Source organism: Galendromus occidentalis, unplaced genomic scaffold (genome assembly GCF_000255335.2).
Source record: "Galendromus occidentalis unplaced genomic scaffold, Mocc_1.1 scf7180000077524, whole genome shotgun sequence".
In the NCBI taxonomy this organism is placed as follows: Eukaryota; Metazoa; Arthropoda; class Arachnida; order Mesostigmata; family Phytoseiidae; genus Galendromus; species Galendromus occidentalis.
The window spans coordinates 2,633,923-2,661,718 of NW_003805512.1; the positions used below are offsets into that span (position 1 = coordinate 2,633,923).

At 51.7% G+C, this 27,796-nt stretch overlaps 4 protein-coding genes across 4 annotated transcripts; 2 read left to right on the plus strand and 2 right to left on the minus strand.

Moving 5' to 3' along the window:
- Positions 1-1,157: 1,157 nt before the first annotated feature.
- Positions 1,158-2,633, plus strand: LOC100899344 (uncharacterized). The gene is made up of 4 exons (XM_003747795.1): positions 1,158-1,194; positions 1,273-1,330; positions 1,438-1,594; positions 2,257-2,633. Exons 2-4 carry the CDS (start codon positions 1,274-1,276, stop codon positions 2,631-2,633), a joined length of 591 nt encoding a protein of 196 aa, XP_003747843.1. The 5' UTR covers positions 1,158-1,194; position 1,273.
- Positions 2,634-3,154: 521 nt separating this feature from the next.
- LOC100899482 (delta-like protein C) lies at positions 3,155-8,080 on the minus strand. Its single transcript, XM_029112707.1, has 12 exons — positions 8,021-8,080; positions 5,592-5,692; positions 5,365-5,488; positions 5,071-5,275; positions 4,846-4,979; positions 4,652-4,752; positions 4,442-4,570; positions 4,222-4,352; positions 4,056-4,116; positions 3,817-3,953; positions 3,482-3,673; positions 3,155-3,324 (listed from the first exon to the last, which is right to left on the minus strand). Exons 1-12 carry the CDS (start codon positions 8,078-8,080, stop codon positions 3,155-3,157), a joined length of 1,545 nt encoding a protein of 514 aa, XP_028968540.1.
- Positions 8,081-17,844: 9,764 nt separating this feature from the next.
- LOC100899768 (activating molecule in BECN1-regulated autophagy protein 1-like) lies at positions 17,845-20,871 on the minus strand. Its single transcript, XM_018641130.1, has one exon. The coding sequence runs from the start codon at positions 20,869-20,871 to the stop codon at positions 17,845-17,847; it is 3,027 nt and encodes a 1,008-aa protein (XP_018496646.1).
- Positions 20,872-22,355: 1,484 nt separating this feature from the next.
- On the plus strand, positions 22,356-23,369 carry Vps25 (vacuolar protein sorting 25). Its single transcript, XM_003747610.2, has 2 exons — positions 22,356-22,529; positions 22,786-23,369. Exon 2 carries the CDS (start codon positions 22,836-22,838, stop codon positions 23,355-23,357), a length of 522 nt encoding a protein of 173 aa, XP_003747658.1. The 5' UTR covers positions 22,356-22,529; positions 22,786-22,835; the 3' UTR covers positions 23,358-23,369.
- The last annotated feature ends 4,427 nt before the right edge of the window (positions 23,370-27,796 follow it).

The following is a 27,796-nucleotide window of genomic DNA, read 5'->3' on the forward strand; positions in this document are numbered from 1 at the left end:
TTCTAACGCTCGGGGAAGATTTCCGGGGAACAAACCCGGTAATTGAATCGGCGAAGAGCTTTCCCGGTCGGAGCCCTCTGTCGAAACCGTATTGTTGATTCGTAGATCGCCTCGCATTCTTCTCGAGTGCTTCTACGCAGAGTCCATCATGCGCGTATGAGGGTTATGTAACAGCGATGAAGATGCGCTTTTGTCTTCGATTAACGTTGTATAAAAGGGTACGAGTCGGACCATGTTCCCCCCAATGAGCACCTGTCGATATAATGGATCATTCACTCGAACCGAGGTATTCGAAAGCTTTTTCTCACGACAGTTATGAGAGTCGCATCAGACACAAGCTTCAGTCGGTCTGAACATCTCAGATCGATTTTAATCTGACTGATGATCCAAATGTTTCTGAGCAGCACTGGAAGGCCAGAGGAACCTCTAGACAGAGTAATGTTTGCGGCACTTAATTCCAGGAGCTCTTCGGTTTACATGGAAGAGGCGAAAGATGGCCCTCTCTTGACCCTGAACATCTTGCCCCTAACTGGGCTTCAAATACAAAAGCGCGCCAAGTGGTCACGGAGGCGAACTGTACCTCATTGGATGAGAGAAAGTCCCCCGAATAAACAACTGAAGAGAAAAGAAGCCGTGATTCCTCGCTGCACGAGCCACACATTGGAATCAGGATTGCTTTGAGTGCTCGAGAGTTGCTCCGAAAGGTGAGATAGGATCAGTGTCCGCCCAGTTTTGCCGATTCAGATGCGTGAAATCGATCCGACGTCGGTGCTCCGTCTCGAGCTCCGGCACCAGGCTTGTTCAAGAGTGAGTTGCTCCATGCAGCGATTCTTTTCGGAAAACCTACGGAGAGCAGTGAGACTGGAGGGGGCGATAAGATCATATATGTTCCCGCTGTGTCACGTCCTCGGTGGAATTGCATCGTGCAAGAACTAGCTGAGATGCCGAACGTTTATTTCTGAGAAGGCGATCATCAAGCCACCGAAACGGACGCACGGGGGGTGACCTCTCGACGAATGTCTCGGATCGCCGTCAGTCTGAGCTCTCATTCCTGTCGAGATCTTGATCTGATTGAAGGCCTCTCCGAGAGAGGGTGCGAGTGTCGCCTCAAAAAGCGTCGCTCTAGCGAACTCCGAGCGCTCCGATCTCCCACTTCAGGGGTGACCTCAACTTCAGTCAGCCACCTTTCCCGAGGTGAAAGCGATCACCTTAACCTCAGTTCTGATTACTGTGAGAAAGTTTGGAGTAACGTGATTTTCTCGATTCATTTAGGATGAAGGTCTTCGTGATTTTTTGCTTGCTGGTGCCCATGAGTTTAGCGGCGACGAGGGTAGGTGTTCTTTCTTATCAGTGGCTTCATTTGGCTCCGGCAGAGCCCCCGGATTCATTCATGAGAACGCTGATAATATTTCAATGGGCTATCGGTTCCGATTGCAGACGAGACGAGCGGCGTACGATTTCGCAGATGGCGTCGATGAAGTCGTGGGGCAGGTTCGCACTACCTTCCAATGCCCTCAACGATACGGCTATTTCGCTGATGTAGACAACGACTGCAAAGTGTACCATGTCTGCAATCCTATCAGGGACTCTCAGGGTGAGTTCGACCAACACGGTCGTGAACGATCCGAAGAGCTCAAGAGTGAGCCAGGCTTGACGGGCAAGAATTGCTCTAGCTGTCCGACCGTAAATCCGTGAATTTAATGGAATTTCGTATAAAATTGGCCTGGCCGGAGGGATCTAAAAATGAGAGGAATTCGTGCAGCATTCTCTCTATTCGGAGACCTTGATAACGACGGGTGTAACGGCGTTGCACTGTGAAATCATAAGCAGTGGTAAAATACTCGTTGCCTATTCGGCGCATTCATTGTCCCCTTCATGTGTGACCCTTCCGGTTCAAAGGCGACCCAGGTCCAGCCATCGTCCATGTCCAGAGCAAGAGCATCAGACAAACCAGCTCACGCTGGCCGTCCGGCCGACCGACCGACCGGCCAGCCACCCGAGCGTCAAGCCGACCAAGCGTTCAACTTTGCGATTGTCTTATCCCTGTTACGAAAATGACGAATCGCACGAAAGCGGCATTTATTCTAAGTCCTCTTCTAAATGCTCAGCACATCGTAAAACACACAACATATTCTCGCTTGCTATAGATTCGTTCCTACGAATGTACGTTCCGTGGGAATGACGCAGAATCGTGGCTCGCCGACGACCCGATTCGATATCCGACATTATCTAACACGGCACAACCTCGATCCACAGATAATATCCAAGAGGTTCAGCACTTCTCATTCTTCTGCGGGAATCAAACGGTTTTCGATCAGCTTACCCTCACGTGCTCTCATCCGGAGGAAGCGGTGCCCTGCCCGAACGCGCCGGATTTCTTCTACGTGAACGATAAGTTCGGAGTTGAAGAGGCTCCGTTCTTGATGGACACGGACGTCGAACGCGCAGCTCCATTGAAACCGGGTTACAAGGGGACCGGATCCCCGGCCTACGCCGCGAGCAGTCGACAGGACGCTTACGTTTCGACCCCCGGCGCATTTCATCAGGAACAGAACGAGCCCCAAGATGATCACGTTCCTTCGAACACACTTCACTTCGGGCAACGGACTCAGAGATCCACTGATTATTACTAGAATAAATCTGGAATATCCAAATAAGTTCCTCTCACTTCGGACTCAAGTCTTCTCCTTTGTTTTTCCGCCCACATCGGGGGGTTTTGTGGGCGCTCAGCAGCTAGGTTTCCATCTGGTGAATACCCGGCTCGATCGTAAGGTTAACTTTGATTCGGATTTCGATCCTACGGATCGCGTAGAGAACGCGCCGGATTGAAGAAACAGGCGTTTGGATTGATATCCTGCATCTCACGGTCGACCATAGAGCTTGTGAGAAATTTCCCATCCCATCGCGGTCTCATGCCCTTGTGGGGATGCTGGAATTCGATTGCTCCGTGGGGGAAACTGCCCTGGGTTATGAACGCGTCGAGTCGAGAACATCACTCCTCTGATGTAGCAGATGTTTATTTTCGTTCCTCTACAAATATGTGATGATATCAGTGGTCATGGTTGCTAAGGTAGCTGCACTGTTTTCTTTCTTACAGAATAAATTAGAATAAATAGAGTCCGATAGTCGAAATCGATCTCTCAGTCGTGCATGTTCACAGACGATAGAGAAGTTCCGACTGGTTGCAGTCATCTCCGACGCAGTCAGTCGAATTAGTCCCGGGGTTCTCTGGACACTCGACAGTCCCGTCACCTTTGGCTAAGCAAGGAGGCTTCTCGCTGGTTGAATCGGTCGCTGGCGTTTCGGTCGATGTCGCGGGAGCCGCTGTTGATTTTGAAAGAAATCAATTTATATCATGCGTTCGTCATCAACCGGTGAGGGGACTGCTTCTATGCAAGCCCAGGATGAATTTACAGAGAGTCGCACGGGCGATCGGAGACGAGAACGCCGAGAGTCCGAGGTTTTGATGAGCGTAACTCACCTTTGTCACAGAGCCTGCCAGCCCAACCCGGATTGCAGACGCATTCCCACGGTTTAACGCAGCTGCCATGAACACAACCAGGATACGGGACGCATTCAGTGCACTTTGGTCCCGTCCACCCAACGCGACATCTGCACTCTTCGGGTCTATCACAGAAGCCGTTCTCGGGATGGCAGTCAACGGAACAGGTCGCTGAAAGGGAGCTCAATCGTCAGATAACGTCAGATGATTGTCTACGCTGCGTAGTCGAGTGGGACCTTCTTCTAGCTCGAATTCGCCCTTTCTTGATGAGATTTGAATGCGGTGCACTGAATTCAATGGGAGCGGATACTAACACTTACGAAGATGACAGAACAGACCGGTCCAGCCGGGTTGGCACAAACAGTCCAACGGTTTCGTACAGTAACCATTTATGCAGCCCGGGAGCGGCTTGCACTGGTCGCAGTTATTTCCAGTCCATCCGAAGCGGCACCTAGACAGTGAATCGATATTGCACAAGCGATACAGAGCACGAATTTGGTGTCGAGTACCGACCCGAATTACACGACCGAACTTCCGCAAAAAAATTACTCACGAGCAGGTGTCCGGCCGATCGCAGAATCCTCTGGTCGGATGGCACTGCTTTTTGCAGATGGCTGAAAATTTCAGGAGCATATTCTGAGCAGACTTCTTCTGACGGAGGCAAACTACAGACTATTACGCACACTTGGTCGACTGCGAGATTCTATCGCTCTACATACGTCGTTGACAGAAGAGTCCACTCCAGCCTTCGTCGCAATTACATTCGAAGGGGTTGCTGCAGGTCCCGTGCAAACAGCCCGGGAATTTTATGCACTCCGTGCAATTCGTTCCTTGCCAGCCGCGCATACACCTGATGAAGGCGCAAGTGTTCATCTATCTCAGCAAAAGACATCTCCCTTCAAATGTGAGAATCATCGAGAAAGAAACGGGCATGATTACCGGCATTCACCAGGTTGATTGCAGTATCCATGTTCAGCACTACAACCTTCTCTGCATTCCGCCTTATCACATTCCAGACCGGACCAGCCTTCCGAGCATATTTTCCGGCCTCCTTCGGTGCAATTGAATCTGAAAACAATATTGAAGTCTTCGAGCCGAGGCTTCGCGGGATAAACACGACTTCCGCTCAGTTATCGACTAAAATAGTACCTGGCATTGACGTCATTCAGTCCCGGGCAAGTTTCGACGCAGGTAGCTCCTGTATAGCCTTCGCTACAAGAAACTCGAAACTCGATCGACATTCGGCCCACCTGCGGATGGAGGGATTTCTTCGTTTAGAGCGCGAGAAGAGGAATCCATTTCATCTTCAACTGTATCGGAGGACCGAAAGTCTGTATTCGCACCTTAGAGTCCTCTTTCCAGTTCACCGGGGCTGAGCCGACCGGTAGACTTTTGCGGACCACAAACCGTGCCAACAGCTTCCCGTTGTGGTTGTCTTGCACCGTTCGTGAAATCGATGAATCCGTTCTCTTCTTGTCTGCTGAGAACCAGAACAGAATAAGAGAGCTCGGTGCCGGAGCGGAACAAAATGACACAAAAATACGGGATTGTCGGGAAACAAAAGCCACCTTTGATGAGACGATCCGGAATGGTGAAAATCATCTTCGCTGCCCATTCTAAAGTGTACAGAGCGGCGTTCCTCAATGATTCGACAACGCGAGTCCGCTTCCTTCGGGCAAGACGGCTCCGCTGCCGGAAACCTTCAGACTGAGCCACGGCAACGTCCGACGCGTTTACAACGAGCCATTGTTCCACTGCGAGCTCGAATTTCTCCTGGGAAAAGCGTGGTTGATTCAATTTTAGAAATTGACGAAGTACTCGAGAACGTAGGACTCACTCACTCACTCACTCAGTCAACTCACCGGCCAAGCTTGGTCGAATGTGAATTGTGTCATCAGCGGGGTATCCAGTGTGCCGTTTACGAGAACGTCGCTGACGAACGACCCGAGCCGACATTGTTTTGCGCCTTGTCGTGACAAACACGCCCTGGAAAGCATCGAGAACGAATTGTATCCCCACGTACCCGGACTCCATTAGCCGCATCCCTGATGGACGACAAGCGAGTGTTCCCGCTCTTCGTATCATTTACCTGACATATGTGTTGCAAGGATTCACTTGTGTTGCGTTGCAGAGGGTGTTTGCGCTTGCTAGGTCATATATCTTGAGATGGAAGATCCCCGTCGATCCCACCTGAAGACATCAGTTCGCCTTAAGAAAATGTTCTCAATCATCCACCGGATATACGGCAATGCGGGAGGGGCGTCAAATGATTTATGGCTCGCAGCGAATGGGTCGGATGGATTCACACCCGAAGGATTCACACCGATCGTATATCGGTACGCACACGAATTTCAATTTAGATATATTAAGAGGACAAGAGCACTGGGGTAGAGCGATTCGCTGGCGAACGTTCTGATCCATTTTGATCGTGAACAGTTTGCCCGTCCCTACGAAACACTATCAGCTCGTTTCCCTTTATCGAAGGAGACGACGTTCCGGTGATGTCATTAATTCACCGTCGTCGATTCGGGTGGACTGGATCATCAAATGAGCTCTTCTCCGCTTTCTTAGGTGAACTGTATGTCCTTTCTGTATTATCAGCCTCTCATATGTATTCCCCGCTGTCGAATGCTGGCGCCGTAGGCACATTTTGCGCGCAACGGAAGTTACGCCAAATAATAATCAAACGGCGACGTCAACGTCACATGAGCGACAAATCGTTCATTTCCTCGTGCTCGGGCGACGTGTTTGAAGATCGACTTCGTTCTTTGTTGACGTTGCTTCCCCGTCAGCGTCTTCTTTTTCCCCACTTCGGTCATAAGACTCGGTCCCTTATCTGCGCGTCTATCGATCGGCGCTAGAAAGCCGCGATGTGAATGCCCGAATTTTTCACACAGAATAGAGTGAAACTCTCGAAACCTCTCGGGGGAAGCGCCCGAGCGCTAGGGATGCCCAACGCCAACTGGGCGACCCTTCTCGGAAGACGGACGTGAAAAAAAACGACCGTGAAAAAAACCTCAATTCTGAGCGGCTCTCGATCACGGGTTGAAAACAGCGACAACTTTTGGATCCCATTCCCGCCGAGGCCTCAAGGGAAAATCCTGCCGAGGCTCACGAGCTACAAGAGGAATTCCCCGCTTCCGATACTAGTGATGTTCGCGATATTTTCGAGATTGCCTTCCAGATAGACGCGACGTTGACGCCTCGATGTATTCGGAACGGGACATTCGGACACCACTCATTTCAATATCAGCCTCATTCCCACATACGGTCACGCAGCTGTGGCTTCGCTTCCCAGATTCGGTGAAGCTCGAGGTTCTCACCGGAGCCCGTGTCCCATCCTTCTGGATTCGGACATTGTTCTGGTTATAAAACCAATGGAACTCAATTCTTTCAGACTCGTCGGAGCAAGAATATTCTCGCAAGATTCGGATTTCGGTTCCGCTTGCGGTCACGCCGCGTCGCCGCGTACGCGACCATATCGAAGGAGCAGCAAGAACCGACAAGAAGCCACGATGCGTTCAGGTGATTTTCGATGGCTCTGCGATGACGCCGGTTTCGGTTGCGATCGACTTTCGATGACGAGTAAATGCTTTGTCGGACACACTTCGAATAGAGGAGGAGGAAATGAGATCTCAATTCTCCGAGAGAAAGGTCATGAGGGAACGACTTCTCCGCCTTTCTTCTTCCGAGTGAGCGGAACGGTTGGCACGAATGACCAGTGACGACGGCGGTGAGCTCGAGCAAGGAACAAAACTGTAATCCGCATTGTTATAGCTCGATTGTTGGCGACCGAGCAACGGATCTTTGTAGGGATCACTATCCCGCGATGATGTTACCGTTAGAAGCGCATGACACGAAAAAAAGAACCCCAGGCCAAGACCGGCCACAGCAAGAGCGCAGTCAACTTTCTCTGGCTGACTCCGTCAAATCCGGGTTAGATGATTTGATGGCAGCAGTACCGAGTTATTCAGAGGGGAAGCTCCTCCCTTTGGAGTTCATCATCGGCAGTCTTCGAATGAGCTCAACAGTGATCTGCAACAGTTCTCTGCCTGGGGAAATACATCCAGTCCACAGAAGGACTTCCTGATTCATTGCGTCCGATGTCGATTAAAGAGTAGCCCTCAAGTACCTGAGCAGACGTAAATATAAGAAAACCAAAATGCTCGAAATATACATCGACATGCTCGGCTTAAGATCTTGGAACTACAGATTCCTCTCAGAGCTCCTCGCTGACAAAAAAGCACGAATCCAGTGACATAGACTACAGCTTCATCACGCCACGTTCCGCGGAAAAGATCTCCGGACGTCAAGAGGCTGCCCGAGCATTTTTCGTTATCGTCCTTCCAGAGAGCAGAACGTCCAGTCCCATTGGAATCCTAAGAGGATGCTAGCGGAACTCGGTGCTCGCCCAGGAAATTTGATGGGAACTCCAACGAAAGAGATAAGCTCCAGATAAGCGGACAGGTGAATCCAGGGAAAACAATTCTACCAAACGTGATATCTACAATATCATACCTGAATCAGAAGGAACGTGAGGCAGAACACAACTCGGATGAGATCTTGGCTGATGGCCATCTTGATGTCGAACTCCACGTAGCAGACCAGAGCTCAACCCGATCCCAGTGAATTGGTACGAGTGAGCCACCGACCGATCGACCAAACTCACTAAATGGATTATAGGGGCAAGACCTCACAAAGTGTCATCTGGAAGCATCCGATGCCCTCTTTTTCTTCTGGGTCCTCTCGCTCTGCGGTGGACCGCACACAGTAGTAGTCGGATGGACCCGGAGCTGGAGAAAAGTTGCGAGACAAGTATTCTGACAGAAACCAACCATGGTAAGCATCGGGCCGGGAGCCAACCCTCTTTTCTGGCTGTCTTTCTCCCAGCACCGCCGGTGGGTGAGGCAGAAGCAGCAGCAGCAGCAGCCACAGAAGCAACAGCAGACCGGCGACGAAACACTCCACGGAATGGAAACGCCGCCGCGAAGAATTCAGCCAATCAGCCTCCCTACCACCGGTTGACTCGCCAGCTATCCAACGGGCCGGACGGAGGAAAATAACGGGAAACAGTATGGATTTTCGACAAGGAGGAACATCGCTTCGACACTTCAACAGGGCCGTCTTCTCTATGGATATCTTCATCCGACACCAGGCACCTCCGGTCTGGGATACCGATACCGGTTCCTTGGGACGTGTTCCCGACCTCTGAGAGGATTGGTGACGTCTCTTCGAGGACTGATCTCTCGAGATTCCGGACGGTGAAAGTTGAACAATGACGCTCCTGGGCCCGTGTCCCACAAGTCGACCTGCAATCTTTGGGGTTGGCAGCTCTGGATGAGACCTATCCCGCTCGGAACTTTTCACAAAAATTCAGAGGAATACGAATTCTCCGTAGAGCTGACCCAGCTCCCTGGAACTCACCCCCGCAGAGGCTTGAGCCAAGAATAAGTAATCTTCAATCCTCATTAACAAGGCTCTACGGTGAGGTACCCATTCCACATCGAACGGCTCCCGAATTCGAATGGGGTCCCGTATATATTCCTTTAAATGAGGTGCATGCCTTCAATTCGCCTACCCTCACGAGGGATGCCCTTTGATGGATATTGGAACAAGCCCCTCAATTTCCCAATCATACTGGGAAAGAAGAATTTTTTTCTCGAGCGTAATCGAGCTTTCGAGCTTGTTTATCGGGTTTTGGGCGATGAAATACAGTTCCAAGCTTCATCGATCGCATCTATCCAGTCAGGCACATTCACTGCGACTTACATATTCTATCCGCGATTTTTCATCCGGATCGGGAGGTTCTCCCCGTCAGGAGCGTGCGCCTTAATCTTTCAATGCCGCCGGATGGTTCCTCTCAATCGGGGTATGCCATCAATCAGAGGGGATACGGTTAATCATCTTAAAAACTTCCAAATGATGTAGGAGAGGTATATATGTCGTTCGAAAATGTCGGGGCAACTCCTAGATGTTCCAGGCGTTCTTCGAATCTAGCACGATCGTTCGCGCCAATCAGTCACTTATGATCAATGACAATGTACATACATAGAAAATGTACAGTGCTTGATTAGTCATTCGATGCTCTAGCGATGTACGAGAGTATCTGCCCATGGACTACCGAAAGGTATTCTGTATGGTGTCTGTAATTTTTTATTCATGAGTTTTGGAGACGAATCGAACGGAATGGGTCCCGGTCAGAACTGCGATTTCCTGAATGTGAATATCAGTTTGGCTGAGCCTAGGTAACCCGTGCCGGCAATTCTCGAACTTCCGCAGAAGGTATCATACCGAACGAGTGGATCGATGTCTCGCACCGGGAGAGCCAGGCAGCGGACATTTTCCGGCCCGCTTACTCTGATGCCCACGCCTTTCTCATTAATCGTTCCACGCTGGACAGCTGCGAATAATAAAATCTCAAGAATCTATGGTCGGACGCGTCCGAATCGGGGATCGCTTCTCGAAAGCAGAACTGTTGAGAGTCATCGAGATATTTATATTCGTTCTCCAACTCTATATCCTCAGCGACAAGGCCAGACCGCACAGCGGCTCGAAAATCGGCGCATAGTCGGTCGCTGCCTCTCTCGCACCGATCCGAGAATGCCAGAACGCCGCGCCGTCGAGACGGGGTGGCTTTCGAGGCAGATCGGAGATACCTACTCCTGATGCCGGAATCCGAGGCTGCGAGGATGCCGCGGCATTTTGGCGTCGCGGCCCCAGCGCCATTCGGTATGAGTGGTCTTGAAAATCCGCGCACGGGAGGTCCAGAGATGGGTACCGATGCTCAGCGAAAGAAGCCGACTCCAACTTATTGAGACTAGGTAGCTATTAGACGCCAGAGCTTCGTCGTAAAGAATACGCGTCCCGCATCTAAGATGCTAGACAATCGCATCCTTTCGCCCTCTCGCTATGTGCATTGGTTGGAGGCTCGATTCGAAGGAGAGACGAGAGTTCGGTCACACCTACACAAGCTCTCATGTGAGATCGGATGATGATAGTGATACAATGAGGCGAGTAAGTCTTGCTCAGGAAAACAGAAATGGACCACTCTAAAAAGGAAAACCGACCATGCGCCCAACTATGAATCGTCCCATTTAGAAGGGAAAGCTATGATGCTAGGGCCCACCTATCAGACGGCCCTGCTTCTTCAGCACCCTGGTATCGTTCGTACTCGTCCGTTTGGGTTGGTATACGGCGATACTCGGTGGGTTTCCGGCACGAAGACTCTTATAGAATCTGCCAGGATCGGGCAGAGCCCCCCCCCCCGGATTGGCTTTCCGAGCCGAGGCGGGCATTTACAAACATTCTTCTGGCTGGATTTTTGGTGTGCCTAGGAAGCCCAGACACAACGAACACATGTGCGAACACATCATGTTTTTGATCATGTGACGCAGCCTCCTCGGCTCCATAGCGGAGAGACGTAGAGGGGAGAAAACTCATGAGAAACGATTTATGAATCTCGATTCCTGTATTTCCTCCCGAAATGTTCGGAACGTAGACATGTCGGATCGATCGAATTACGTCAGAACGCTCTCGGGTCGAATTTGAAGAGACGGCGGTCTCGATCACTGGGAGGCGCTGAGGCGGCGCTCCCTCGAAAGATGAGCTTCCTTTGGGTTCATGCCGCCGGATTTTGGTGAGCTCTCGACCCGATACAGACCTCCTCAGACTTGATATCACCTTGTTCATGGCTTGAGTTGTGGATGCGTAGCGAAGCTAGGAATCTCTCCATTCGCGAGGGACCCGAAATTCGATTGAGCACTCGCTCGGTGCAGGAAAGAGCGCCGCGCGGAATATCACTCCTCGAGATCACAATCATCACTTTTGTCGCCATCAAGCACTGAGTGTTCTGTGAGTGTTCGGCGCCGTTCACGAAGCTTGGTGAAAAAACTCCGAATTCTGATACTTCGGTCGAGCGGATATTTTCGCATCATTCACACACTGAAAGACTCCAAAATCCGATGGAGTGATCAGCAGAAAATGTGAGTTGACAACCGAAATCAACATGCGCCTTCGCAACGGAAACAGAGTCATACTCATGTCTCTTTTTCCTCGTTTCTATCATCGTGAATGGGGGATATTGACAAAATTATCGAGGAAACGTCCGAGTCGCGAAGCAATCAGGCGTGTATGTTGACCTCATGCTCTGCGTCATGCGATCGGCTATGCATCAGAAGTTAATGCTCGCAGGGCGTTGATTAGCTTACATCGGTCCTTCTGGAAACTTCGTACCAGAAGGAATGTCGCGAATTGACGATTCCGCGTCGTAGTCGCGAGTAGCGAATAATTTCGGTTTGTTTTCTCAAATGATTTGAATTGCGGTTGGCTCTTCGCGATGATGAAGATGTAAACAGTGCGATCCGACCCCGCGCCGCTAGAGGGCGCAAGAATTCCTAAACTTAGAGTTCCCGGGGAAATGTTAGGCCCGAAGGATCTGCGGGAAAGTTGAGCGAGATCGGTCGACGGAGAGATGGTGAATCGCACAAGGGAAATCCCAGAGAGTCCACGCCTCAACGCGATTCCCACTTTCCTCGCTAAAATTCAAAAAAGATATTGACCAAGCACTCGGGGCAATCTCATACGACAGAAGGGGCCCGAGACGATTCTTTGATATATCATGTCTGAGCAAGGATATTCTCCCGAGATAGATTGAAATGCCAAGCCCAATCCCTACTTTTTACTCATCGTTATTCCGGGCATTAGGCGTTATGAAACTCATGTTCATCCTTAGCCGAGAATCACTTCCAGCTCTGACTTAAAAAATCGTTTTCGCTTCCAGATGGCTGAGTTCAGGTATCCGGAATTAGCTGAGGATGAGCCGATTTTCATCTACAGCTGCGACGCAGCTCTGCTCTCGGGAAAGCCGATCGGCGCACAGCTGTGCAAGTATCCGGTGGAATACTTGCATGATATTCACGAACAAATTGCTTCAACGGCCAGCGCTGAACCCAAGACATCTTTCGATCCAGGAGACAAGGCATACGTTACCTTCGACGGTTTTTTCAGCCGTGCTGAAATTCTCGAAGTAAGAGACGCCGACTGCTTATTGGATCTGGTAGACTTCGGAACGATGGAACTTTTCCCAAAGCAAGAGATATACCCTCTAGACCAGGAGTTGTGCACCTTTCGGGAACGAATCGGAATCCAAATCCTTCTGAAGAATGACATCGAGGTCACCAGCTATGCTTCAGCCCATTTCAGTGGCATTGAACCGATTGAATTGAGTGGCAGACGATATTTCCATGGACGACTGAGCGACTTCAGCGGCCTCTCAGAGCGATCGAAGGTCTTCCAAGTGCAACGATACGTTCCCGAGAAATCGGCGTCCGCCATGCAAGAGTCATCGACGCTCATTGTGGAGGGACAAGCCAAGCCTGTCATGGAGGGCGGACCGATGTCTGCGAGCGAGCATGGGGCTGATTCAGCTGCGGATAGCCGAGCGGTATCCGTGCTCGCAAACGGACCGAAGCCCGATGCGGGCGAAATGCCAGCGCCTGGAAACGGGCCGAAGTCCGACTCGGGCGAGAGGCCAGCGCCCGAAAACGGTACACGTCAAGCACCCATCTCGGGCGACGAAGCACTGCGACTCCCAGTGAGTAGACCTGAATTGGTACCGGAGAAAGCACCGGAACCGAGAGAAAATCTCGCCCTCGCTCAGGATGGAGCAACGACGCTCGTGACGGAGAGCGAGCTGGCGGCGGCCGATGCAATAGAAGGGTCGAAGTCGTTGGACACTCAATCGCCCCCTGATACGATCGGCAACTGTGGCGGCGGGAAAAAAGCTCCGCGAGCAGCGCGAATCCCTCAGCCTGATTTGAACGATATCGAGAAAGTTGTGGTTTCAGACGTTCCCGAGCATAGCCCTCTTCGGGCAGTACAATTGTCGCGCTTCGATGTCTTGGCGCTCGAGAATGAGCTCGACGCGTTTTACGGCGACGCGAGTAATCGTAAGAAAGCCAGTGACGTCCAAGCAGGCCAATTCGTCATTGCCCCGTTTGGCTCCCAATACTGTCGGGCTTTCGTGATGTCGATCGATGGACGAGAAGCGAGCTTAGTCTACACGGACTACTGTTCGGAAATCAAAGTAGGAGTTGACGAGCTGATTGAATTGACTCCAGGGCGCTTCACCGAGCATCCGTGGGCAGCCGTCACCTGTTCGATAGATGAGCCTGTGGAGATCGAAGAAGAACTGACGCTGAAGATCGAATCCAGTTACCAGGACGAATTCGGGCTGCCCATATACACTGTTAGGAAGTACGTAGCAGATGCGGCCGGCGACGGCGATCGGAGCTGTAAGAATGACAAGATGAAGGCAACTTATCCTCCATTGGAGTTCAATGACAAGGAGCAAACACTCTATACGTCCGCTCTTCAAGGGATGTACGCCGGATTTCAACTTGGTCAGTATACCGTCGAGGAGATGAATTCATTGAACGAGAAGCTCACTGAGAACCTCAAAGAAAATGCCCCGATAGAACCGGTCGATGTCTTCGCCGTTGGAGATCTTGTTGGCATCGACCTCGGAGACGGTTTCTATCGAGGAGTGGTTTCGAAGCTCGACGGTGGAAGAGTCGAGGTGTATCAAGTGGATTTCGGCCTCGTGGACACCGTTGAGAAGAATAAAATTCGACATCTACCGAGCGAATTTATCCACTTCCCCTCGATCGGGATGCGTTGCTCCTTGAGAGAATCTCAAGTGAGTGCCCTTCCGAAGGAAAGTTTCATCGCAAGGAATATCAAGAAGAAAACGCACACAGACTGTTACGATGTCTATGAATTCGACCTGACCAGTGAAGCGGAAGAAACCTCGAATAATCACAGTAATGATCAAGTAGCCACCTTGAACACCTCACCGAACGAATCCGCCGTCGGAGGAACGAAAGCTATTCAATCCCAAAGCGGAACTAGTGACGGGATTTCCGGGAACGGGAATCGCGCAGAGTCTTATCGAGACCCTGAGCAGCCTGCGACAAGGATCCAACACAAATTCGAGAAGGAGGATTTCAATCACAACATCTCAACAAAGCCTGAGGCTCTCGAACCTGCTACACGGGCATCAACAAGGATCGCTCGGGAGCTTGATATCGGAGAAATGCCGACCGGCAAGGTATTCGAAATCGTTCTCGGATGTGATCCAGTCCAAGAAGCGCTGGAGTCCTGCTCGGCACGAAGTCCGGTCGGGGCGAGTTCAGCCGACTTCGAACCCGGAATCAAGGAGCCAGTGAAACTTAGCGCACAAATGGCATACCATCCGCTTAAGGGGCCTGATCCGGACCATGCGGCACTCTATGGAGCGCTGTCGAGTGGAGGCAAGCCTCGACGCCCACTGACGGTACCATACGAAACCGCCTCTGCCGTCGGATATCCCGAATTCACATCCGTACCTGAGAAAGTCTTCGTTAGCGAGAAAACGGATCTTGGAATGATGGTCCAGTTGAGTCGCTTCGATCTGAATCACTTCCACCTGATCGAACAGGAAATGAAAGCTTTCTTAGACAGTTATCCGAACTTGGAGCCCGCCCCGCTAGGAGTCGGGGATCTCGTCATTCTGAATCGGGACGATTATCGTCGCCGAGCTGAAATCCTAGAGGAGGTCGGCGGTCAGTTCCTGGTCGCCTGCATCGATTACGGCTGCACTTTCGTGGTTCCCGGCAATCAGTTGGTTCCCCTACCGAAAACCTTGGAGAGGTTCGTCCGTGCCGCTTGTACGCTGGATGGGATTTTCCCCTACAGCCAAGGACAGGAAATCGACCTCATCTTGTACACAGAAAATGGGAAAATTCGAGGGAAAACAGTTCCCTCGGTCAGCCCTCAGAAAAATATGAGCGACCGTGATCAGAATGAGTCCTTGCGCTCATCGCCGATCTCGATGAGCAGTGAGAAAATCATCGATTTCGATCTCAATGATGTCAGGGACCTGGAGGATCCTTGTGCTGACAGGAGCTTCGACGTTGTTGTGACGTCGGTGCATCGCGCCACCAAAGTTAGTCTCGAGAGATGAGTTGGCCTACGCATAATGATCAAATAATAATCCATTCCACTTCCCGAAGAGTGATCGGAAGGTTTAGGCCTGTGCCTGCATCCGCTCTCCACAGAACTCACGCACGCGGCTGAGAACTCCGATTCCTCTTGCAGGTCTGCGTTGTGAAGAGCCGTTCACTGGCGCTCTCGAAGAGTGTCGGCGAGACCTTGAGAAATCAAGCCCCCGATCTCCGGCCTGTAGCCTCCGCAAACCTGCGACTCGGCTCCGCAGTGGTTGCGAGACTCGAAACGGAGCCACCACGTTTCCGGAGGGCGAAAGTCATGCATTACAACCGAGCCGTGAAACTGTTCAAGTTGTTCCTCGTCGACAGCGGGATCAAAGTGAAATTACCTCTATCGAGTCTTTTCGAATTGCCTGCAGAACTCGACCTCGGGGAGATCCCGGGCTATGCTAAGATACTCAAGCTGAGAGCCGACGACTTGGCGTTCGATGCGAGGATCGTCTCCGAAATCTTCGGTAAGTATAGTCATTGGGAGAGCGTCCTCTACAACGATGGATCTGTACTTGTTGTCTGCTCTTCATCCCATTCGGTCAGGATGACTTGATTGACTAAAATCAGATTTCGCCCCTCAGCGGGAACCCTTCGCTGCACTTTATCGTACTCGCATCCTGACGATGTCATCCCTGGGGAGTTCTGCTATGAAGCCACGTTGCGTAATAAATCCGGTAACGTGATCAAGCAGCTCAACATGAAGGGAGTGGTCACCGTCCCAACGGATCGTTTCCTGAGGAACCCGATCGTGATACCGTGCAGTGCCGAGTCCGAGTATATGGACGCGATAGTTGTCGCTGCCGAGAGAACCGACTCCTCGAAGTACAGCGTCACACTGCTTCTCGTCGATCTGAAAGAACGCCTGGATCGAGTGCTCGTCGACAGGGACCAACTCAAGAACCTATATGCTGTGAGGCGGGGAGCTCCCGCGCTAGCATTCTTGGACAAGGACCCCAGTCCTTGGAAACGAGCTCGGATCGTCGGACGTCCGCTGCCTGGCAAATACAAGCTGTTGCTAGTCGACGCGGGTGAGTAGACCGTTTTGGGTAGCATTCTCGCCGAGTGTCGAGAGTGCGACAATAATGCTACGATGCTCCCCTTCCAGGAATCGAGATCCTGAGTCCCGTGTTGAAAACCTACAAATGCCCAGCCAATCTCCTCCACATACCAGAAGCTGCGGTGGAAGTTTCAATACGATCGGATCGGCAATTGAACCTCAACGCGCTCAAGGATAGATTGGTTGTGGTGAAGAGACACTGGAGCATCGATTATAGCGAAGGAGCTCCGATGGTCGAGCTTTATGATCATGAGGGTCACATCCTTCTACCATAGGCGTGAAGGAATCGGTGCAACGATTCTGTACTGCTCCTCTACTTTGGAAGCGTGCAGAGCTCGGGAAATCACGAATCCGCTGTCGATGATGAGTCGAAATGTGATCCATCATTCTTACTTGTGATTTCCGCTTCATGGTGGGGCCTCGAGGACGATCTCTCCGAGTCGATTTGTTCCTTCATGCGGTTTGACTCGCTTGCCGGGGGGTCTCAAGAACAAGTTTCATACTCATTCTTCTGGAAAAATAAATCTCTCTGATTACAACACGGTGTTCTCGCTTGCTTCCCCCCTTCATTCTACAGATCATCCGAATGGGGTTGCCTGAGTCAGTATCTCATTTCTGCTGCTGCTATGAGTCAATTCGGGCTCTTTCATACGGCGCACCGTAAGGGAAGCTAGTTAGGCGGGACTCTCGGTAGGGGCTAAGGGTCCGAAGCGCAGCGAAACAAAGACACCGGAACCATATGGTTTAAGGCTTTTATTCAACTTAAACCCTCCGTACCCATTGCAGGCTTCATTCCGCAGTAATGCGATTGCTTGTTCGTTGCCACAGCTCAACCTATCCGCTCCGTGGATGAAAGTCACGAAAACGGAATGAGGAAGACATTCCGATGCGAATGCCGTGACGGAGTTTTTTCCGATCCTCGAGGATCTCGCTGTACCGTCAAGTTTTTCCGGCTCGATTTATTGCATTTGTTTCATCCATCTCACAAACAGTATTACAAAAGATAGAAGATTCTTGTTCACATACGTTTGGGTGGAAATTCCCTCGAAAAGGAGAATCGTGTAGATATATATGTATATATATTTTTCTCGTATATATGATCCTTACTCAATTTGTTTTGTGTGTGATCATGCAAGAATGCTGTATATATTCATAAAGCAGCACATTCATTCCCTAATTCGTTTCGCTCACGCTCCCGCTCTTGCCCACCGAACGGAGACACGGTTCCGGAGGGCTGGACACCCGTGAGACTAAAAACTCGGTCTGCGCCCCAGCAATGCGTGCCTCGTTGCGGTTTCTTCGATATGCAATGACAATGACTGGAACGAAGAATCTCGGCGCGTTGATCTCGAGCGCGAGGATACTCCGTCGCTCGACGATGCCCCATCACTTGAACACTCGTGGCAAAATGAGCAGAGCGGACGACAAATGCAAAGGGTCCCCCTATTGGTTCCGTAGACTAAACCTTCGCCGGGATTCGGTAACCATCTGACGCAATTGAGTGAGATGAGTTGCTGCGAGGCGTGAGCTCCAAGCAGCGGCTGACTCATGTTGGCCACATGCTCGAGGAGTGAGCTCCCCGTTTGTCCGTTGGTGGGTCGCTCGCCTAATCGGAAGATCTGCGTCACAACTTCCCGCTGCGGCGACATATAGCGCGAAGAGGCCAATCCGACGACCACGTATCGCGACAGAGGCGAGAAACTGAGCGATACGGCATTCGGTCCGAAACCCCAAGTATAGAGAACTTGGCCCATCGACGCCGCGTTCAAAGAGAACACTGACAGCGTGACACCGCTTGTATCGGGAACGAGAGCGACCAGCAGCTGACCGCAAGGTGACACATCGACAGATCCATCGTTGTGTATTTTGCATGTTGCAACCACGAGTTGCGCTTCAGGATCCGATATCTGCGGTATTGGTTCTTTTTGATTGATGCACCAATACTGAATCCGATGAGTTATGAGCCCAGCTCCCAGCCCCGGGCCCGCATATCTAGGAAGGTAGTTGGGAGGGGGTCGGAAGGGTGGAGGAGGGAAGGGCGGGATGTTCGAGGGACCGGCTTCGTTGTCTGAATCACTCTCGGAATCACTCGATTCGATCGTGAGCAAGTTCGCCGATGCAGGCGTCGATCCCGAAGCCGCGCGCTCGTATTCGTACCGTGCACGACGAGCCGAGCGCCGCGAGTGGAAACGAATCAAGCGGTAATCAGCTGTTAGGAGACGTTGCATTTCATTGGTCAACCGCAGCGACATGTCGACGAGCCAAACGCAGTAGGCGAGATCCCACTGAGGACTCGAAACCGACATCGCCGGCTCTTCTTCATCACCAGGATCGTACATTCTCGCGGCGGCTCGAACGATTTGAGCCCGCAGACTCCGCAGTCGTTCGCGGTACTCGCTCACGTTTTCCAGACGCTCGAGAATGTCCGAAATACGGATACGGACTTCCCGGATCTGACGTCTGGCCGCTATGATGCCCTGTCGAGCAGTGGCATCACTGAGCGATTGCAAGCTTTCCTGGAGTCGGTTCAGGAGGTGTACGAGGGAAATTGGAATATGTTGACTATTTTCGGCAGGATCCGACGACGCACTGAAGGTACGCGTTCGCGTACGCGGTGGCGGCGGCGGGGGAGGCGGTGTCATTGACCCGGACGAGATCCTAGACGTTGACGACTGTCCCGGCGGACTACTGGAGAACAGAGGTGCCATCATGGGTGAGCTTAGCCGAGTCGGCGTGGCCGTTCCCGATGCCATCCGAGGCTCAGACATCGCCGCCGCCGCCGATGACGATGCTGCCGCCGAGGATGCGGTCGAGGTCGTGGCCGATGCTGCGCCGGCCGGTCGTCCTGGAAAATACTCTCCATGGCGCATCATCCGAAGTTCGAGGCGGGTGCAGAGCATACGCAGTTGGTTGAAGGTCCACCATAGGTCGGGCCCCTCACCCCGACTCCGACTGCCGCCGTCTGTCGCTCGGCTGCTCTGGTCTGGGCTGGAAGACGAAGATGACGAAGGCGCTGAGGTCTGCGTGGATGACGTCGTTGTGAACGTTGAGGTAGGCGTCGGGGTCACTCGAGAAGTGAAACTCGACGCGGTCATAAATGTAGAATCCGGGGGAGTAGTCGAAGGAGCGCGTGGCGGAGGATACTGAGGAGTCGGCTGAGGACGCTTACGCGCTTGAGGTGGCGGATGCGAATGGGACGTCGACGGCATGCCCTGACGAGAACCGGATGCTGCTTCTGCTGCTCCGGCGACTGACGAGGCCGCCGTGGCTCGCGAAGATCTCGTCGTCGACGAGGAATTTCCGGAGGTCGAGCCAGGGATGTTTGCCGGTGATTCCGGCGCATTCTCCGCCGGATAGGAAGACGGTCGTCTCGAATCCATGATTCGAAACAAACGGCTGATGGGATGTTCTTCTCGCTCCTGAGCCCCTGCAGATCCTGAACGCGTTCGGTCCGACCACTGGCGCAGATACATCGAAAGATTCCGTTCGATGTTCGGTCTTTGTAGCATTTCGAGCAGATCGTCCGTGTTGACCATTCGGACGCCTCCTCGACGGGCTATTCGACGTTGAACTGTAGATTCCTGGAGACCGGGGAACATGTCGGTCATCCGATTGTACATGGTCATCAGTCTATGCAGAGTGGAATTACGTCGATGGGGTTGGGGTCGTTCGGTGAAGGCATTCGTTATGCCCGTGAGGAGATAGTCACCTCGGGGCGTGAAGCGAACCAGTCTCACTTTTTCTCTCTCTGAGTTTGTTTTCGTCGTGACGAACGGTTCTGGTTTACTCCAATCCCAAAAGTGTACCCTGTTGACCGTTGAGAGAGCGATGAAATTCTCCGTCGGATGGAAAGTGAGCGATGTTATCACGGATCTTTCTGGGCAGACCCAAACCTCGGAGCCTCCACCGCTGAGGTCCCAAACACGCACTTCACCCCCAAGGCAGCCACTCGCAAGCAGGTCGTTACAGGTTGGATGGAAGGCCAGGCACCAAGGAGTTCGTGGATGTCCCTCGAGGGTTTTCAGCAGCTCACCAGTCGTCACTTTACACACGTATATCCTATGGTCGCCATGGGTCGAGGCAACCCGAGATCCATTCGGTGAAAAGCACATCAGGAACGTCGATCTCACGCTCACAGGCAGTTTGCAAGGCATTTCCTCCATTTCGAAATGCGCTGCCTTGTCCTCGGCATACTCCTGGAGTTCGGTCCTAGCTCTGCCTGGGTGCAGTTGTCTCTGGGTCAGGAGATCCAGCATGGAATTCCTTTTCCGTTTCATGTTGCCGCCAGTCGGAGTCCGTCGTCGTGACGATGAAGCGACTCGTCTGAATTTCTAAACAAGTAATCCTAGCCGATTTTCGCGGAACTCTTCATTGCGTTCCCCGAACCGAAGGTTCTCGCTCATTACTCCGACTTCACTTCGCCAGATTAGCGCACGATAAGGTAGTGGGGACTTTGGCCAGATGCGTCACTTGATACAGAGAACGCTTCGCCTCCAGCAGGGGCGATTGTCCCGGAATAGAATTGCACTGGTGGTGCTCTTAGCTTCTGAATACGAAACCACTCGGAGGGCGTCTGCTCTTTCTCAGGAATTCGCTACAAGGGTTCTTCTCCGGCGGCGGGGCAGCGGAACCTCGTAATCGACTCAGTTCCTCCACGGGGAATTAGGCGCACATCTCACTCCAACAGTTTAGACCCGAAATTCCTGACTCTCCGAGTAGAGAAAGGAAACGCTTGAATCACGATATGCTGTGGAGGTAGTTTCAGAGGAGGTCCATCGGTTGCAGACGAATGTGTACGAACAACAACCATACGAGAACAGCTCTCTCACCGGATGCTGGAGATGATGATCTCCTTTTAAGGAGGAAGAACTTAACGACTTGGCACGAAGAAATTTCCTGCCGCCTCTGAAGCGGTATGAGAGCGGCCTCGCTTAGTGGAAGGAGCAGGCTGATCTCCTGGCGCGAGGATGAGCACAAGTTACTCTCACCGTATTCGGGTTGGATCGTCTTTCAACGGAATCTGGTTGACCGACAAGTTTCGTTGAACACGCCCGCTGTTGCGTCCATCACCATTTCTCCCCCAGCTCTCAGGCTACCTTGTACCGAAACTCTCTGGCCGGGCTGATAGGAATCAATGGCAATCTCGAGGGCTTTCTCCTGCCCCTGCTGGGAAGCACTAAAATTTTCGGATACCCGATCTACCAAGGCGCGCCTGTGGTTCCCCGCTGGAAGATTCGCGAGTTCCGATGCCAGTATGGCATCTACTTCCCCAGGAAAAAGAGACGGACTCATCTCACAGACAATTCTCAAGGGCAAAGGATTGCGGCCGAATGAAAATTGCCCCAGACTCTTGAGGGCAGCCTCTGAATCTCTGAGTGCCTCAGTAGTTCGCGCAATCGTAGTTATGAGTTCATTCGATTGACGAGTCCTCATCTGACGTTTGATAGGCACTCGGAACGATCCTCCGTCGGCCGGGAAAGTTGTTCCTGTATCATCAGACCGTCGGAGATGGGCGGAAATGATATTCTCGCACAATTACGAGCGAAGTTTGGCGCCGTCGGAATTCAAGATGGTTGACGTCTGTCTGTTGATGTTGTTGTTGGTTGCTGTTGTAGCGTGAGTGGTGTGTGTATCATCAGCTGGAGAACGCCGGAGACACAAGTTACACCTCCCCTTCTCGCAGCGTCCGTCGATCTCACGCATTCGCAACTACAGCTGAGACGGAGTTCGCACAATTATTACGACGCGATCTTCCATCTTGAATCGGTATTCCGGATCACCCATATCAAGGCCGCGGATCAGCTGTCAGCTCCACGACAACATCTCATTCCGGGAGAGCTTGTTCGAAAAGTCTTCGAAGCGCTTGAGACGATCACGAGAGTAGTCAGCCTGTGTACGTGACTTCATCTCATTTCTCTTTTCGTGGAAAACTCAGGTGAGAAGAACTTCTCGAGGGCTTCCGGAAGACTACTCGGATGTAATATCCGCGGTTGACAATGAGCCAATCACGAGAATTACTCCGAAGTTTGGCGGCGGCCTAGAGATCTCCGAACTTCGTCCAGAAATTTGTAGGAGATAGATAATGTTCCGTCATACCTCATTACCAAATGCATCGTGATCATGTTTGTCATGTCATCCAGTCATGGAGAATATTGGAATTCTCTATTCGAACGCAGTTTTTCTTCTCCCAGGTTGACGTCTCGCTGCCGACCCTCTCATGTAAGTTTAGTCACTCATCGTCATGTCTGGCTTTACTTGGCCCTGGGAATATTCCTTCCCGCCGTTCTTCACTGTGCAACCAAATTCTACGACGCGGGCAAAACAAATGGACTCGTGGACATCTCTGATCTGCGCCTACTGTCAGTTCCACAAAATTACAATCCTGAACCTTGGGGACGCTGAGGCCTCTGACCTATTCAATAACAAAACCCTCAAGCGTAAACTCAGTTCCGACGCTGTACTCGAAGTTGCGCAATACATGACGGATAACGGTAAAGCACAATGGTTAGACGGGCAGAACAGCATTCTAGTGCTTTGGCGTAGCCTCGAAGAATGGGCAAAGCTCTTACATGATTTCGCCATCGAGGCTGGTCTAACGAACAGTGTGTGCACTCTGTTCGAGCTCGTTCAGGGCGACGATACCACGAAAGAGGAATTCTATGGGTTAGACATCAGAGTTTTGAAAGTTTTCCTCAAATGTTTGGAGGAACAGGGCCGAGCCGAACTGATCGGCGACGATGAAGGCGTCAAGTTCTTTGTTTGAATCAATAAATGTGTATATAAACATTACGACAAGTCGAGAATTGAGACCTACTTAATAGGAAAATCTATTCTTTTGTAGCATCCAGCGACGAGAGTTTTGAGATTGTTCTGGAACGAGGAATGCCGCTCGATAGCACCCTTACAGATGCCCTCGTATTCGGAAATGGACCTCGACTTCAACGAGGCTGTCGATGATATTTTCCGTAGACAGGATCTGAGGCGAAAATCGGCCTACTCGGCAGCGTACGCAGCGGGTCAGGAGGCCGGTTTCAGAGAGGGATATTCTCACGGACTGCTGAAGGGCTCGCAGATTGGAAGAAAAGTTGGATTTTACCGAGGTTTCGCTCTGTGCCACCGCTCGATACTCCTCTGCCAGCGAATCCCCGAAACAGACCGGGGAAGTTCCGACGCCGCCAGAAAGAAGCTTCTGTCTCTGGAGAGACTGATAAACTCATGCGAGCGTTTCCCGCGAGAGAATGCCGAAGAAGATCTCGATGCTAGGCTTTTGGAATTGCAATCCCGATTTAAGCAGGTCTGCAGCATATTGTCGATCAATCCGAATGAGACGGGGGATGCATTTGTTAGTAAGGAAATGTTCTGACGAGGGTCTTCTCGTGCATGAAGCCTCTTCTGCCATCTTGCGCAATAAATGAAATTCTCAGATCTCTTTCTCTTCGATATCGACACTGAACATGTGCTCGAGGAATTCGTCTCCATAATTTGTAGAGGCTCCCTTCACCAAAGCTTCGAGAGTTGTTTGAAAAAAGTGATCGTCGTCCCCTGTTCTCCTCCGCCTCGAAGCTGATCGGAAATGTTGTCGGCTTGCTCGAGCTGCAGTCGACGCGTGGCCGTACCGATAATCGCGACGAGAATCATCTGCAGTCTAGAAGGAGCGACGTGATTGTCGACTCCAAGTCTTCTGAGACGTGCAACGCTGCACTTCAGGCCGACTTCCACGCGCGTTGAATTACGTTCCTCGCGATTGACGGGCCTTGTTCAAAATTCAGCGGAGCGCGTGTTGCTCCTTCCCTGAGCGAACTCCATGCGCGTCCAATGCGGATCAAAAACCGCGCGCAGGCTGAAAACCGGCGACCGGCAGCAGAAAATTATCCCAAATCTCCTGAGCATAGATGCTGCCTCAGGCATCTCATGGTAGTTTCGAACTCGCTGAGGATTACGAACCCCAGCGACTACAAGAATCCGGATGGTCTGTAAGGACGAGGAGAGGCTTCGATCCTGTCCGTGCTCTCTTCGGAACCTTGGGCCTGACGGTCGCTCGCATAGCCGATTGGAGCCCCCGATGAATCAGCAGAAAAATCCTTCTCATCGAAACTTCACGCTCCATTAAATATTTCTATGTCACTTCAACTGTTTCACAGCGATCTTCCATTAAAGTAGATTTGTCTCATTAAGGAAAAATCTCGGAGTGACTCAGCGAACGCCTGGCCACCTGCGCGAAGTAAGACAAGCTTCAGTAGGCTCAGAAGCTGACGCTGCGATCGAGGCAGAAGTCCGCGAGAAAACACTAACATGAGATACGCGTCGCACGGGAACCCGTTCCATCGCGGACTCGGGATATCTCATCTGCAGCTAGGGATGGCAAAGGGAAATCAGCTGAGGCTGTCCATTCAAGAGCCTTCCGAGATTCCCGAGATCTTCAGATTCGAGCATCTCGAGACACGGGAGTTTCTTCTCCGGGTGGGCGACAGGCAGGAGAGCGGGCTGGCGGCGATGTGGCAGTGCAACATTCCGATTCCCCTCCAAGGGAAGACTAAATAATATGCTCTGTGTGAAGGAGCGCATCGATGGCTCGTCGATGCGCAATTGCTTCAGGAGCTCTTGTCGGTCTTCGGGATAACTGCGAGGAGTAGGCAGCTGATGTCGATAGACCTCACTGAGTGTCGATCGCTCTCGACCGGGCCAGCCATGAAGGCAGGTGGACCGTCGAAGCATATCCGACCTTTTTTCTAGTGGAAACCACTTTTTATTGGTGTTTCCTCTAGAGTTTTTCATGCCAAGCCGCACGGATCATTAGAAGTTTTTGTTCCTTATCGAAAGCCGTCCATAAAAATTAGCCGATCCGAGCCTCACCTGTTCACAGAGAAGGTCATCGGGATGTTCTCAGGCACTTCTTTACGAGTGTGGCTCTCGGCGTTGAAACCGTTGTTTCTCGCCTCGATTTAAAACAGACCACTCTTACCCAACGTCCACCTCCTCCCAAACGGCGATGTGCTCTCAAGCTGGACCGGTCCTTCTTCGGATTCACGAGCTAAAATGATAGACAACGGTCTCCGAAAGGAGCGTGGTAGATATAAATGAACCACTTGTCATTCGTCTGCCCAGTGACTCGACTAAGGAGCAAAGCTGAGGTTCGAACACGAATTCGCTGAGAGGTATTTGAAGCAAGCTGCAAGCGGACGATCGACCGTCGTCGGGGTTTTCTTCAGTCACTCGGGGTCGCACGGCGTGCAGACTCACAGTAGTGGCCGAGCTCGGGAGATTTCGATCATATAAGATGGGACGCTCTCGGACGGAGTCTTAGCGCTACCGAAGTAGGATGACATTCTCCGCGCAAATGCGCTTTCCAGTACACAGGAATACCTCGGCTAGTGTTATCCTTGGTCCTGTATTATAGCGGACCCGTCTCATACGACTTATTTCTACTATGTGGTGGATTCAGGCAGATTAGGTGAAGAAAAGAACAGGACTTCATATACCTTCAACGAACGCACTCCCGAAAGTTTTCCCTCCTCCTTCGCCATGAGAAGTAGGCGCCCACAGCGGACCTGCTTCTTGTGACGACTGCACTAATGATGACTGATTGTGAGCCTAGTAGTACTTTGTACCTTTATCAGCCCGGATCCGTAGCGGGATCTGTATATCCGGCAAAGTGTGATACAAGTTCTACACTTACGATATGGACTGCTTCCGTTCGCTTCTGGGTGGAACATGTTATCTGTTCATTTGTAACTACAGAGTCTGTATTACGCGTCCGTTCTCAGCGATTCTTTCGGAATCTGATTGGTGCTTCCGCAAAACGAGATAATTAGCTGCTCCAACCTTCAGGAAGGTCCGAAATGGGGGGTCGGAGACAGTTCACGCAAAGTTACCTTTTGCTTCCCACAGACTCGAGATAAGCTCCATAATAATTAGGAGTGCGACTGATCAAGCCGCTCCTTCGGGCCATTCGCATGAGGCTCACAGAGCGGGAATACACATGCACACCTCAGGGGGATCCTTGGCTTCCCATCCCGTCAAGTAGATCGACCTATCCAAGTTCAGTGTGCGTCTTCGAAAACATTCTCCTTGTTCCGGAATTCGGATCCCGTACTTCAGAGGCTCAGAGAGTCGAGTAGCGTGGGAATGAGAGTAGCCCGCTACCTGGAACTGATCGCGTCCGCGAGTCTTGGAAGTGGCATCCTCACACAGGGCACGACCCAGCATGTAACTGCTCGCATCATGACTTATTCATTTGAATTCTAGTGAGTTTCCGTCGAACGCAAGCCATTCTTCTCTTGATGAGGCTGCCAGCCACATCAGAGTCTGTGAACGTTTCTCTCGCCAAGCTCACGGCCTGGCTCGGAGACCTTCCACTAGCCAAATCCAAAGGGATGATTTGATTACCCGAGCTCTTACCCGGGTTTGAGCGACCGCTATTCGCTTCTCGCTGATTGAGATATCGAAGCGAGCCGTGGACGGTTCCAATGGAGTTTACAGTTTCTTCCTTTTCGAGAGAATTGAGATATGGTTTGCTTCAAGACTAGCGAAAAGATCTCTTGCGCTCATCCACGGAGATCGGATGGGTCTCGGAGGAGCGGCGGGCGAGCCGAGGCTCTCCGACGAACAGTCGAGGGGCCGAACGAGCTGTAGACGTTGAAGGTCACGACGCGCGGAGGAAAAAGGTCTCAAGCATCAAGACATGACTTCGATTCCTCGATCATCCGGCTTCTGTCGGAGGAGCAAATCAATATCCCAAAGTAGAAACTAGATCGGATGGGGAGCCGCTAGGCGCCCTTCGGATATCAGGGCTGTTTCCTCCGGAGATCGAGTCAGACAGGCTTTCATTCTGAATTTCATGGAGTTTCAATCGTTGAAGCTCGATGCTGTCACCGGTCACAAGCAGCGAATCACCGAACTTCGTCGACGGACCGCTTCCTCTCAAGGACACGAGAGCCTTTCTGGGACTACCGACAGAAGGTCCCATTGTGCACAACGATTAGGTTCAGCTAGGCGAACTCGGCTTCAGGAAACTCATGGTGGATAGATTTTACACGGAGAATAATGATGCATAACCCACACGCGAGAATCAATCGCGTCGGCTTCACATGTACGGCCCTTGGATTGTCGTTCAACGAAGACACAATTTCAGAAATTCCGGTTTTCTAGTCAGGTGGCTGACAAACGGCCGTGCTCAAGATATCATATATTATGTCTGTGGAG

Coding starts and splice junctions, on each gene's coding strand:
- LOC100899768 (XM_018641130.1), bottom strand. CDS start 20,871: ATGAAACGGAAAAGGAATTCCATGCTGGATCTCCTGACCCAGAGACAA.
- LOC100899344 (XM_003747795.1), top strand. CDS start 1,274: ATGAAGGTCTTCGTGATTTTTTGCTTGCTGGTGCCCATGAGTTTAGCG. Junction 1,331..1,437: donor TGAGTTTAGCGGCGACGAGG/GTAGGTGTTCTT, acceptor TTCCGATTGCAG/ACGAGACGAGCGGCGTACGA. Junction 1,595..2,256: donor TCCTATCAGGGACTCTCAGG/GTGAGTTCGACC, acceptor CTCGATCCACAG/ATAATATCCAAGAGGTTCAG.
- Vps25 (XM_003747610.2), top strand. CDS start 22,836: ATGTCTGGCTTTACTTGGCCCTGGGAATATTCCTTCCCGCCGTTCTTC.
- LOC100899482 (XM_029112707.1), bottom strand. CDS start 8,080: ATGGCCATCAGCCAAGATCTCATCCGAGTTGTGTTCTGCCTCACGTTC. Junction 5,693..8,020: donor TCACGTTCCTTCTGATTCAG/GTATGATATTGT, acceptor TGATGTCTTCAG/GTGGGATCGACGGGGATCTT. Junction 3,325..3,481: donor TGGCAGGCTCTGTGACAAAG/GTGAGTTACGCT, acceptor CAAAATCAACAG/CGGCTCCCGCGACATCGACC.